Source organism: Spodoptera frugiperda, chromosome 28, assembly GCF_023101765.2.
Source record: "Spodoptera frugiperda isolate SF20-4 chromosome 28, AGI-APGP_CSIRO_Sfru_2.0, whole genome shotgun sequence".
NCBI classification, from domain to species: domain Eukaryota; kingdom Metazoa; phylum Arthropoda; class Insecta; order Lepidoptera; family Noctuidae; genus Spodoptera; species Spodoptera frugiperda.
Genome location: NC_064239.1, coordinates 9,953,117 through 9,965,809, shown reverse-complemented (window position 1 = coordinate 9,965,809; position 12,693 = coordinate 9,953,117). Strand labels below are relative to the sequence as shown.

At 33.7% G+C, this 12,693-nt stretch overlaps 1 protein-coding gene across 2 annotated transcripts in view; it reads right to left on the bottom strand.

Annotated features, from left to right (window-relative positions):
• LOC118265365 (pituitary homeobox homolog Ptx1) overlaps window positions 1–12,409 on the bottom strand; it is a 42,587-nt gene extending 30,178 nt beyond the window's left edge. The window contains exons 1-2 of one of the 2 annotated variants that reach the window (XM_035578198.2): window positions 11,612–12,409; window positions 2,788–3,111 (exon numbers count right to left, since the gene is read on the bottom strand). In XM_035578198.2, coding sequence (XP_035434091.1) covers window positions 2,788–2,983 — 196 coding nt within the window. In that variant the 5' untranslated portion in view covers window positions 2,984–3,111; window positions 11,612–12,409. The remainder of the gene's footprint in view (window positions 1–2,787; window positions 3,112–11,611) is intronic. The other variant, XM_035578199.2, reaches the window with a different exon arrangement.
• Between the last annotated feature and the right edge of the window lie 284 nt (window positions 12,410–12,693).

The window sequence follows — 12,693 nt, the reverse complement described above, 5'->3', positions numbered from 1 at the left end:
CGGATAAGCTTGGGAAGGCGATATCATACGCAGAACAGATGGGATTTTTTAACCGCATATGCAAAAAAATCGAGACACAATTTTTACAAAGACTTTTTTACGATCCAATCAAGAGCTTGTTGAATTAAGGTAGCGTTCACACATGGCTAACCGATACTTAATTGTAAGATGTAAAAGACGTAAAGTGTTTGTATAGCATTTTTTATATCAATTTTAAGAATGAAACAACTAAAACTAACATTATGTTGTCTTTTTTCCATAATAAAACTATCCAAAGTGAAATTAATAAAGCAAATAAAGATAGAATGACGACAGTAATCGCGTAATGAAGTAACACACAATAGAGCTTTAATAATATAATGCACACAGTAGCATTTTAATCCCCCATTTAAATTCAATGGCAAACGCGGCAAGTGCAAGGCTAATCATCGCAATATAATGCTCCACCGACTCCGGAGGGTTGTTTTTTGTGTGCAAGTGAGACAAAAAACCTTTGTATTATTAAAAACGTAGTGTCGTAAAAGAGAGGGATGATGCCCGATCCATTCAAATTGACTTTAAATGATTGCCTCAACTGCTCTTTTTGTTTGACTGTGATGGATTGCAAATCGTTGCTTTTACGTCCAACTTCACGTGCAAAATACATACTAGTGCGTAGGTAAATATTAATTAGTCAATTTGACTAATACAAAACTATGCAAATGTAACACCCTTTCTTTGCTTGTTTGAAATCCTACCTAATAAAAAGCAAGTCTATTCCCAGATGCTGATAGGATCACAAATGGAAACTACCTAATGCATATATGTAATTATATCTTAGTGTATTATTCAACTTTTTTCAGTGCAAAATATACCCATGATGATTAATGATAGTAGTAAGTACGTGACTAATTGTATAACCTGTACTTAAAACATGTATCTACAGAATAGATTCTGTGTAAACATAAACAAAAAATGCAAATAGAAGTGTATCTTCATCCCAATTTTAAAGTTGTAGTCCCTCGCGGCATGACTAATTGCGTAACTAAACATATAGGGGGCGCGTAATCCGATATTGATGTGTTTGTAAAAACTATCCGATTAGCCCCGCACCCCAACCCGTGTCGATTTGCTTGTGATTATATTGCACAAATTGTTTTCTTGTAAACTAATTATTATGTTTTGGTAATGGAAATTAAGTAAAAAGCGAATCTAATTAGAAATCACAGTTTACTCATGTAAATTAATGGAAAAGCTCAACTGGTTTCGCGTCACAAAGGGACTCTTCATCATGAGCAGAGTTCTCTCGAAACTAGTAGAGCTTTTCTCCACTAATTTACGTGAGTAAACCGTGATTTTTAGTTAATTTAGTATGTCTTCCGATAGAAAGCTAATCATTATAAACCTACCTATACTTAACATCACTAAAATAAAAATGTGAATTGAATGGCTGTGATTACTACAATCGACTTTAAAATCTAACCTATACAAGCTATTAAAATAATATAGACCAGCCTTAAGTAAGTAAATACACAAGCCTCTAGATTTCTTACATGATCATTTTCTTAATATTGTATGTAAGTATGTATGTATAGAAATAAGGTTTATTTACAAAACACGTATATTGCAAAAACGCGACGTGTAACATGACATGTAGGTACAGGCGTAGACAAAAGAGCTGAATTGCGTGTCACGCGGGTGGGAAGTGAATAATCCCTAATTTTGTATACAGAGTGCGCCCACATCGCGTCACGGTCCTCCTGCCCGATCGCCTGTGACGATGGACCGCTTTTTATTCGCGTGTCACTCCATTAATAAAGTCATCAGTGACTGTACCACGTGCACTCTCCTCCATTATAAACTATTGATGACAAAAGACATGTAATTTTTATGAGTGCTTTATCAATGAAAGTTGTTATTAGTGTCATCGATTTAAAGATAGTTTCGATTTTTATGAAGATCGAAATCACGGGTGGTTAAAAAAAGAACGAAAGCTAAATTTAAAATCGCATTTTAATATAAAAAAATTTTAGGTCCGTATCTTTTTCATATTTTTTCAATAGTATTTATATTATAAGTATTTGTATGTATATATTGTATTGTATTTATATGTATTAAAAGTAGTCATTTATGCACACTTTCCATCCATTTCATAGCGCCAATGGGAAATAAAACGGCAGAAGACTGCATTTATTTACATGGACAAATCCTTTGTAGGTTCGTATCTGAGGACAGGAGAAGCTACCAGCCCCAGTATATCTTCATAAAATAAAACGAGCCGAATGACTCGATCGTATGCGAGCACGCGTCGCGAAATGAAAAGCGAAAACTCCCGTTTATTTTATTTACTGGCCGGGCGGAGTTTAAAACGGAATTTATTCGACAATATAAGAGTTCCTCGTTGGTTTCTACACGGATCTATGTGATTCGATGATACGAATTTAATTTCATTCAAATAAGGAGTATTGTATTGAGTAGTGTAATTGGTATTTTGTACCGTTCTATTCAATTAAATAAAAAACTGTTGATAATAAAAATCCGGTCAGATTTAGAATGGAATTATTTTCTATTAAAAATTTTTAAATAACGATCATGAAGTCAATACTAGTCCTTTTATTTTAGATTTTGTCCAAACCTCAGCAATAGATTATTTCATGTTTTATAAGAACCAAATGCATGAGTATGATGAGACCAAAACAATGTGGATAGAACCTGCTAAGACCTAAAACAGTGGCACGGAGTGACATACACTATAATGGTTAGAAATCACTAAAAGTTTTTAATAGTAAGATAAAAGAAAACACTTACATTTGAGCTTTTCAAGCGGTTCATGATGCAGCGGCGGCGCATGATGGAGAGGTGTGTGTTGCGGCTCGTGATGCAAGGGGGCCATGAGGCTCGAGATCGCGGAGCCCACGGACGCGGCCACGGACTCGTGCAGGTGACCCCCTCCGTGCAGCTCGAGCTCCGATAGACAGAGCCCGTTCTCGCTTAGCGGCTCCATTCCGGCCGCTAGCGCCTCCTTGTACACCCGGAGGTGAATGATGATGCCTGTTCTGACGGTGGTGGAAAGAAGCAAGCGCGCAAGTGATCGGTTCACGGATCACGCGCGGTTCCACATTCTTGCGACCACTGAAACAAAGACAACATTTTTATATAAGTATTTACTTCAGAGTTAAGTGAATTTGACACTCATATTTCGTATTTCGATTGTAATAAAGAAACGTGGTGATTTAGACACAGCTACGAGTTCGAAGTCATAATTTGCAACAAAGATCGGAGTTACAAAGTTGAGTTATAACAGTTTACAGCCACAATTAGTTTGCAAACTCAAGATAAGTTGACAACACAACTATGTTTGAACGTGTTATTTAATTGACTAAACGTTGCAGTTTATTGGACGTCTGGGTACATAACAATTTAATCGTCATACCTATTACCGGTTTTCAAACTGTCCATAATACCTAACTATAAATGAAGAAACTCCTATAAAGTAACTAAACCAAACGAATTTATTAACACAATCTATTTAAGTTAGTTACCAACATAAACAAGCTAACTACACAAAATCTTCCTGGTCGAACAAAAGTTCCAAACGCGTATAAATCATTTTTAGTTAAAATATCAGCTTGATTTAAAGCGGCACACGACGTTGTTTGAGCAGTAAAAAAAATAAGCACCATAAAACGGCCTGATGGAGATATATCACTTTACAACTTTCATATTTCAAATAGCGTTGTCAGTGGACGGGCATTGGTGTTTCAGTGAGCACATAAAACCTCCCGTTATGGCTAGGAAAAGGTAAAAGTAGGAAAAAAGGGCACACAAATGATTTATAGCTTTAATTGCCTTTTACGCTGTAGTGCCTATCTGCGGCCGACGGGAATTCAATATTCAGAAATAAGAGCAAAGAGTATCGAGCGCCAATGCGAACGGCTTTTGCAATATTCCCGGTTCACTTATTTATTTTTTGCTATGACTTTTTTTAATAAATTGTTGTCTCACCTTTCCATGTTTGTGTTTTCAGTTTTCAATTGATTTTGTTTTTTAAAACATTATTAAAATAAACTTAATTATGGTTGTCTATAAACTGCACGTTTGTACTTTTTTTCAATGCACCACTAAATAAAACAAATGCCTAACGCCATTTATTCTTTAAATTCAAATAGGTTTAGAATATGTTTAGTAAAGAGTTTGGTTTAAATAGGTATACAAACTTATTGCTTTGATTTATTTCTCATTCCTTTAAATAAATATAAACCTTTTAGAAATAAAGGTTTTCTTTTAACAAATGCCTATGAGTATAAAAAGGTATGTAAAGTAAATATTGTTTTCTATTTTTATCAATTTAGTGCTATTAAAAACGTCTAGGCGCTAAACAGTCGTTTTTAATAATGATGAAAAAAATAATTCCTAATTTCAGTCAAAAAAGTAAATAACAATTAGCTACTTAGTCAAACTTAAAACCCAGTTACTTAGCAATAATAAATTAATTGACTTGAACATTAAATATGAACTCAAAAAACATCAACAACCTATAACTGACGAAAACCTCTTCTCGCACGGAGAAGGTTTGAGCATTATCACCACATTTGCTCAATGCGGATTGGCAATCACCACGCCTGCTCAATCCGAGTTGGTCTGTTTAACGTTGTTCAGTTAAAAAACCTACAAACTTAAAAATAAACCCAAACAAGTATTTCAAGGGACAAAATAAAGTCTAAAAATATCTCGAAAACAAAGCAAAGCAAATATGACAGACACAGTAATCGTCGCTCACACAACGCGATTGTAATCTTGACTAGGCGGTGAGTAATTGGCCAAAGCTGAAGGCAGCAATCGAGCCGCTTGAGCCACTCTCATCCCTTTAAACCGATGTAAAGCCTTTTTTAAGCCCAAAGATTTAAGTTGGTGAAAGTGCTTCGCTCTATTAAAACGCCATTTGGTTCGAATTTTACTTGGAAGGCGGATCGGTTTGATGTCCTCGGTGCAAGGAGGTCGGGTGTCGAACTTTTCTCTACACACCGGTACTTTGGAACAGTCCGTAACTGTTCTAAAGTGAAATTATGTGTGCGGTAGTCCTAGTTTAACGTTGTTTGGTTTAATATGAATTGTGTTACGTATTAATTTGTGTTGTAGTAGGAATTTATGAGGTACCTTAGTCTTTTTTAATAAATAGGTACGATTGTGTAGTGGTGCCACAAGTAAATTGGCCAAACAAAAGTTCTTAAGTTGGGTTCTTGAATTACAAAACGTTTAGTCGAAAGTGCTAGGAACTTATTTATCCTTAACATTTACGGAAGGATCAACCAATAAGTATACAGAAAAACAAAATTTGAATAGTGATTAATGTCAACAATTGATTTAAAAAGTCGATAAAAAAACACAAAGACACTTAAGCTTGCGAACCACACCTACCAACAAGAGATAATGCACTTCATAATTTCCGCATCTCATTGTAACAAGCAATGTCATAACATTGCAACAACCTATTACAATCAACAAATTGACGAGCTAATCATAAAACATTGACACTTTGAAGTCTACCGCCGTCACAGGTGAGGAGAAATCAAGATCAAATGTGTGACACAAGATGTTAACTGATAACTTGCATCCAATATCATCTGTGAAGTTATCTTAACTGTTATACTCATCATTGATAGAGCTACTTCAAAAGTCAATACATTATCTATATTTTAGTCAGTAAGAGTCTGACACTCCCTCTCGCCTCACACAAAGCGGAAAAAGTGATTGGCTGATTTTTAAATCTTAAAAAGTCAATGTCTAATTTTAACAAAACTATTATTTTTGTTAACACTAGTCATTCTTTGACTTTGTTAACTAAGACTTGTGACTGAAATTGTATATTTGATTAGTTTAAGGATTTGCTTTACAAAACAAAGATCCTACAAAATTATAGCTTGGAAATAAAACCAACTTTAAATGTAATTTTATATCACAAATCCCAATGAAGGCTATCTTAACCTAAAACCTTTTTCACTTCCTTAAAATATTCTTTTCAATAACATTGTTAAATGTATGTGTAAACCCTAATAATATTGTATGTAAAATACATTTAACATGGTAAATATTTCAATGTATCTACTGATAACATAACATCATGTTATGGTATTGTCAATGAACTGACATGATGCCAATACAAGAAATACAACGAATGTAGAATTTAGTCAGTATGACTTTAAAATAACACTATCGTTAACAAAGATTTACGAAGATCTTAATAAAACTTTTTAACTTTTTAACCTTCCTGAAATACAGTTTTCAATAGCATGTTAACTTTATCAACGAAACGTAACAATAATGCATGTAAAACACATGTAACATGGTAAATATTTGACTATGTCTATTGATAACATAACATAACATCATGTTATAGCATTGTCAATGAGCTGATACCATCTCGACATAAGAAGCACTTCGATTTATAGATAACGTCTGTTTGCAAACGACCTTTATTTTTAGATGTTATAGGTACTAAGTAAATATTTAAATAGTATGAGTCTACTACTATTATACAGTTGTGGTTTTGGGAAAATGTGACGTATTATTTGTGGGATAGGGTGTTATTTCAGTTTTTCTGGAAGTTTAATGTCCTTTGTTTGGATTACGATGGATAAGCGTTAGTGAGATATTCAGTAACTTTAATTTTATTTGTGGAGATATTTAAATGTAGGTACTGACTGTGTTGGAATGTATTTACAATAGTACTGAATTGAAGATTGGTTGAGTAGATCAACGGTAAAGAGACAATTTATAAAGCAAGCAAAAGAACAATTTATATTTAATGTCTCAAATTAAACATACAGTTAAATTCTTTCTTTCTTCTGACCCTATATGGTTTTTAAGATCGATGATGATTTTTTTTCGAAGGGTTGTCCCATCATGACATCCAATGTCTTCTCCCACCTTAGGTGAGGCGAGAGGGAGAGTCAGACTCTACTTCGCTACTTCGTTTATAATAACTACAAAATGTTTATAATTGCAAACAAATATGATTTTATATGTATACAGATATATAATCTTCCTTAATTCACTTCTTACAAATCCCTCAGCGTGCTCGCTATTTGTGATACTATGAAGTTCATTGATAAATATTTATCTAGGTATAGCATGCCTCTCTTTCTAACAGATATAAATAATTCAAGGTTCTATCTCTCTCTAACAAATCATTTGTTTATCATTGCTTAGGAATTCTATATGTTTGTTGCCAAAATATGAAATCTAAAGTGGATGTGCAACTTGTTCAATGCAAAATCATCCTTAGGATTTATGAAACAAGGTAGGTATTTCAAAACACTAAGTTGCAATTGACGCAATCTGAAAAAGTTAAAGAATTTAAGCAAGAAGCAATCTGCAAAACTACTCTTAAAACAATATGCTAAACAGCTTAATTCAAATAATAAATTTGCATTACCTGCCTCTTGTCTGTAAAGCATAGAGCTCAATGTGTTTCAAAACATTGTAATATCACATTAACAGATATCTAGTATAACTTAAGTTAGGTTAACTTATTCTTTCAGGTACCAGACAGATAAAAATCAGATCTAAACTCAATACTACCTTATAAACTTTTTTAACAACAACAAAAGCGCATTTAGTTTCACAAAACATGGACATATAAATAATTTTGGGCGTAACCACGTACACAGAAGTGGAGGTACAAACCGACGTCATGTCAATTTATCTGCATGTTATCAATTTAACACAGAGATAAAATTATCATTCTGATAGGGAACGCGGCGCACCAACGCCGAAACTTGTATGTTTACGGCTATTTTTGGTATGCGGTTACAAGGATTTGGTGTACTACAAAATGGTTTCTGCATTGCATGTAGCGAATTAAATTGTGAATTGGAACTAGCTTCATGTTCTCATATAGGCGAAGATTGTGTGAAAAGTTTTTGTGAGAATAGAACGACTTGTATTAGGAAAATAGTTAAGTATATATTTGTATAATATGTATGTATGTATAGTAAGAAGAGATATGGAATATTTTTGAAAGGTTGCATAATGATTGAGGAGATTTTATCGGCACGCCTGAAGTACTGAGAGGGCAACTTATGAATGCTGTTAATTCCTGTTTAACTATGTTTTACTTATGTGTAATGTCAGTTACTTTAATTGCTTCTCTGCTGTTGTGACTGTTTAATTAAAGACCTACATAAATGATTGACTTATCTAACAAATTGAACCTGTTAGAGTTACTAAACATGTACCTTATTTTTGTACCTATAGGAACGTACCGGAGAGTTAGTTAACTGTTGAATGTATGTGTTATTATAGATAATATATCTTAATATAATTGTGCCTAATCAAAAGCTATCCATTTATAACAACGACAATCTTAAGTAAGTTATACAGATTGAAAAATATTGTTGCTGTATGTTGCTGTTGCATGTTTTTGAATATTTTGTTCTCAGCAGTTGTTAGTTGATTTCAAATGTAATGTAGATATGTATTTATTAAATGATTAGGTAATTTTTTCTTTGAATTCTTCTTACACAGTAAAGAAATTACCTACTGCAAATATACTTTCAACTTGCAACTAAGTTCGCTTAGTATTTTTGTCATAAAAGTTTTTTTTTAAGACAAATGCTTAAGAATTAAGAACGTTGTAATTGTATTTTAAAACAGGCGAATCTTTTAGACAAAATTTAGATCAGCTACAATATTATCAAGGAACCCTACAAATGATATCTATTTCATTTTAATCAATAATGATAAAATTTTATCAAAATTGTTTTTACTGCCGTCGCACTATTGTTATTTCTGTAATTAATTAGGTAACCTTATTACAATCAGTGAATGCAATTGTGAAAATACTAATTATAACTGTTATTATGAGATTAAACTCATCATTCAAAACCTTCATATAGGTAACTGATAACCACTTTTTAAGGTATAAGCCGGTAAACGAGCAGATGGATCACCTGAATGCAAGCAATCGCCGCCGCCAATAGACACCCGAAACACCAGAGGCGTTAGAAGTGTATTGCCGGTCTTTTAGGACTTATGTGCCAGATAGTTTTGAATCCAAATTACATTATTTATTTAAATTTATCTGGTACATAACAGCTATCCAGACATTGTAAAATTGGTCCCAATAAGTTTAACTGCCGCATTCAGAGACATTTAATGATTACTTAAACTATTCCGTAGTAACAATTTTGTATCTAAAACAATTGCTAAGGACTGGGTTAAGTTATAATTAAATTACCTACTCTGGGTGTGGTAGTAAATTACATTAGTTATACCTAGGTAGGTAAGCCTGCCTACTTCTTTGAGAAAATTATTTGTAATTGTTGCGTTATTTTAAATGTATTTTTGTAGTAAATTGTAGTACCTAATAGTGTAGTATATTTTTGTAAGTAAACCATATTAAATGTGTTGTATAATATTGCATGTATTGCAAACTATGTAAGAACTCAATTTAATTTTAGGCTTAACCCCACCAAATGTTCCGGTATTAAGTATTTAATTGATCATGGGTGATATCTTTACAATTAATGAAATAAAATCTAAGTATAAAATAAAGTATAAGTAATTGTTAAGGTAAGTATCTACACTGCTAAAAATTACTCAACAATTTTTAGTCGCCATCTAATCTAGGCCTATAATTAGAAACCGATAGATTCAACCAATAAATTAATAAAACTTATACAACATTGTAGATATTGTATAAAATAATAATTTTATTTGATTTTCAAGGAAAGATAAAGTCGAGACTATATTGTGGTGCGAGGTAAAGTTATGAGTATTCCTTGGCAAAACGACGGAACAACTTAGCAGTGAACAAGCACTTTGCAACTTACTTAGACATGTACAGATTTATCCTGATCCAAAGTACACTCAAGGAAATTATTCTATACATAATATACTAAGAATTTAAAGCAAAAAGATAACTTATTGGTATTATAAATGTGAAAGTGTGTTTGTTTGTCTTTCACGTCGTAATTAAGCGATTTAATGGTCGATTGAATAGTGTTCTTCCTCGTTGCAACACTTTTTATTGGTACTTTTTTGTTGAAACTTTTTATAGTCTGGTGTCAATATTTTAGTGTCTGGATAATAACATCTTCTAAACCGGCAGGTGGAAAAACTACTTACTTAAATATAAACAAAGAATAATTTACTTTTAATATAAAGAGGAAATGTTTAATTGATTGTTAATCTGTATTAAAAATGCAGACCATTTTAAAAACAAGTATTTCCGTATTAAAAAAGTTGTTAAAAAGTACTTCTCAGAATTTACTCTGATATTTCTACAGAATAAAGACCTAGTGGAAAGTTTTCTACGTGGCCAAAGGTGAGAACTAAAAATTTAAATGGTTTAATGTAATTTACCTACTTGTATGATTTTTGTTTAGTAAAAGTAATATGTGATATTGATTGTAATGTTCTGAAAAGTACAATTTTATTTAATTATTTTATGGTAGGTATAGTTAAGTAAAGGTATAGTTGCAAGAATAAATATTTTTTTATTAATTATTCTTATAAAACCCATAGCGTTGGCAGTTAAAATTTTAAAAAATCTGATGTTGTCGATTTCTATTTAATTAAAATTATAATTGAATAAAAAATGTTTTTTAATAGTTTAATTCTATTAATATAAAATTGCTCTTATTTATGGAAACAATTAAGTCACATAACTTTAGTTTTTGTAGTTGTTTAAACTAAAGTAAAAATAAACAAATGGAATTGTTGCAATTTTTTGTTGTTCCTAATATAATATTTTTACCTACCTACATGCATTTCAATACTATTTGATTGTTCGCATTATGAAAAACTATCTTTATTTTCCAGTTTATTTTATAGGTAGTAATAAAATATGAATAGGTATATATTTTACGGAAGCAGATTATGTATTGTTCAGGATTATTTCTGTGTACTAAATAGTATTGTAGAGTACAAACCGGATAATTTAAAATTTCAATTAAGAGTTTTTATTCCAATAGGTGCCTATTTTGATATAGTTAAACTATTGATTAAAAGAAATCTTGTGCAAATTATATTTACCTAATAAAATAAGTAAGTATACCTAATGCAAACTTTTATTTTGACCACAGTACAATTACATTAGAACTTTGTTGCAAAGAGAATTTACTATAGACTACATAAGAGGGAGCTGAAACATAATGTTACTCCATGCTTTTACAGAAGTTTGTCATGGGTACAACCACTTAATCATATTAATCCTAGGTATTATAGTCACAGTAATTTAATAAGTAAGTAATATTATTCCCAGCGTAAATATTGGCACCTCTCAAGTTAAACAACAGTAAGCATCAGCTTTACTGAGCAAGCAGCCAGTAACCTGTTTGTCATACATATACTTTCTACTACACACATCATAATACCTAATTAAGTGGGATTACTTGGTCACTTAAATATACGCGCTGGAATTATAACTATCTTAGTAATACGCGGCACTCAGCACCAGCCAGGAAGTACGCGACCGACGTTATTTATTTATTTATTTACAAATATTTCACTCAGACCACGTTCAGCGAGGATTTAGCAACCAACCAGACAGTTTCGAATGAAAACTTCCCAATCCACCTGTCATAAGTAAAGCCAAACAAGTGAAACATGTGCCGGCGAACATACTCACAGACAAATATCGGAGACGGCGCGGACAGGTGACACTGGCGAGCTGGTCGGTTCCTCGGCACGCTGGGTCACAGTTTGTGTACACGCAATCCGATGATATCCGTCATAATCTGGTACAAGCCGCGGGATTACGCGACCACGCGCACGCCCGTCACCCACTAACGTATACACCAGAGAACAAACCAAATACGAATCCGATACCGATAAATCAAAGCGCACGATCGCGGCGACGTCGCTTATCCGCTAAATCCTGTCGGGATCGCGTAAAAAATACTAGTATTAAAAACAGTCTTAAGTGGGCTTACGTACGCGGCGCGTTGCGGCCCGCGCTGGCTCTAATCTCGGCCACTTCCCGGACCAATTTGAACCTAACTCCACCACTCTATACATCATCCGGAGCGCGCCCGCCCACCGCGCCTGCCCGCGGCCGCGCGCACTCATACCCTCGTCTCGCTCACTCGCACCGTTCCGCCTATACCCGTCTCCCTCGCCCTGAAATCTCGCCACACTGAAAATTCAGTGCGTGCAGCGCCGGCCTGCGGGGAGGGGGGCGCAGTCAGCTGGCCGAACTTGTGCGAATAAAATCGACTTTTTATCGCCTCGATGACGCTTCGTGACGTCACTGTTTACTTCTGCCCGTGAAGTGTGGACACTGGATCTTTGACGGACTACTGTGACGCAACCGTGCTCGCATTTATAACTTTTGGAAAATATTCCATTCTACTGAGTTCGTTTACTAGAGTATAGTTCTTTGATTTTAAATATCTTAAGTTGCTTAAGTGACACAAATAATAAGAAAATTTCATCTTTTGTTCGAATAGAAAGTAAATTGGACTACATCATCTGCATTAATAAATCGTGTTGTAAAAACTCATTTAAATTGTGTAATATGTTTTCCTTATAGCGTAAAATAATTGCAGTTTAAATCGCGTGGCGTGCACCGGAGTCGGGCGCAATAAATCGCTAGCTCGCTCCCGGTTCGCAACGTAAACAGATCGGGCGCATTAACCGCGCGTCGGCGTACATAAAGAGAGCGGTATAAATATAAAGTTCCCACTCGCCGCCGCGCAAACTTAGCTAAAC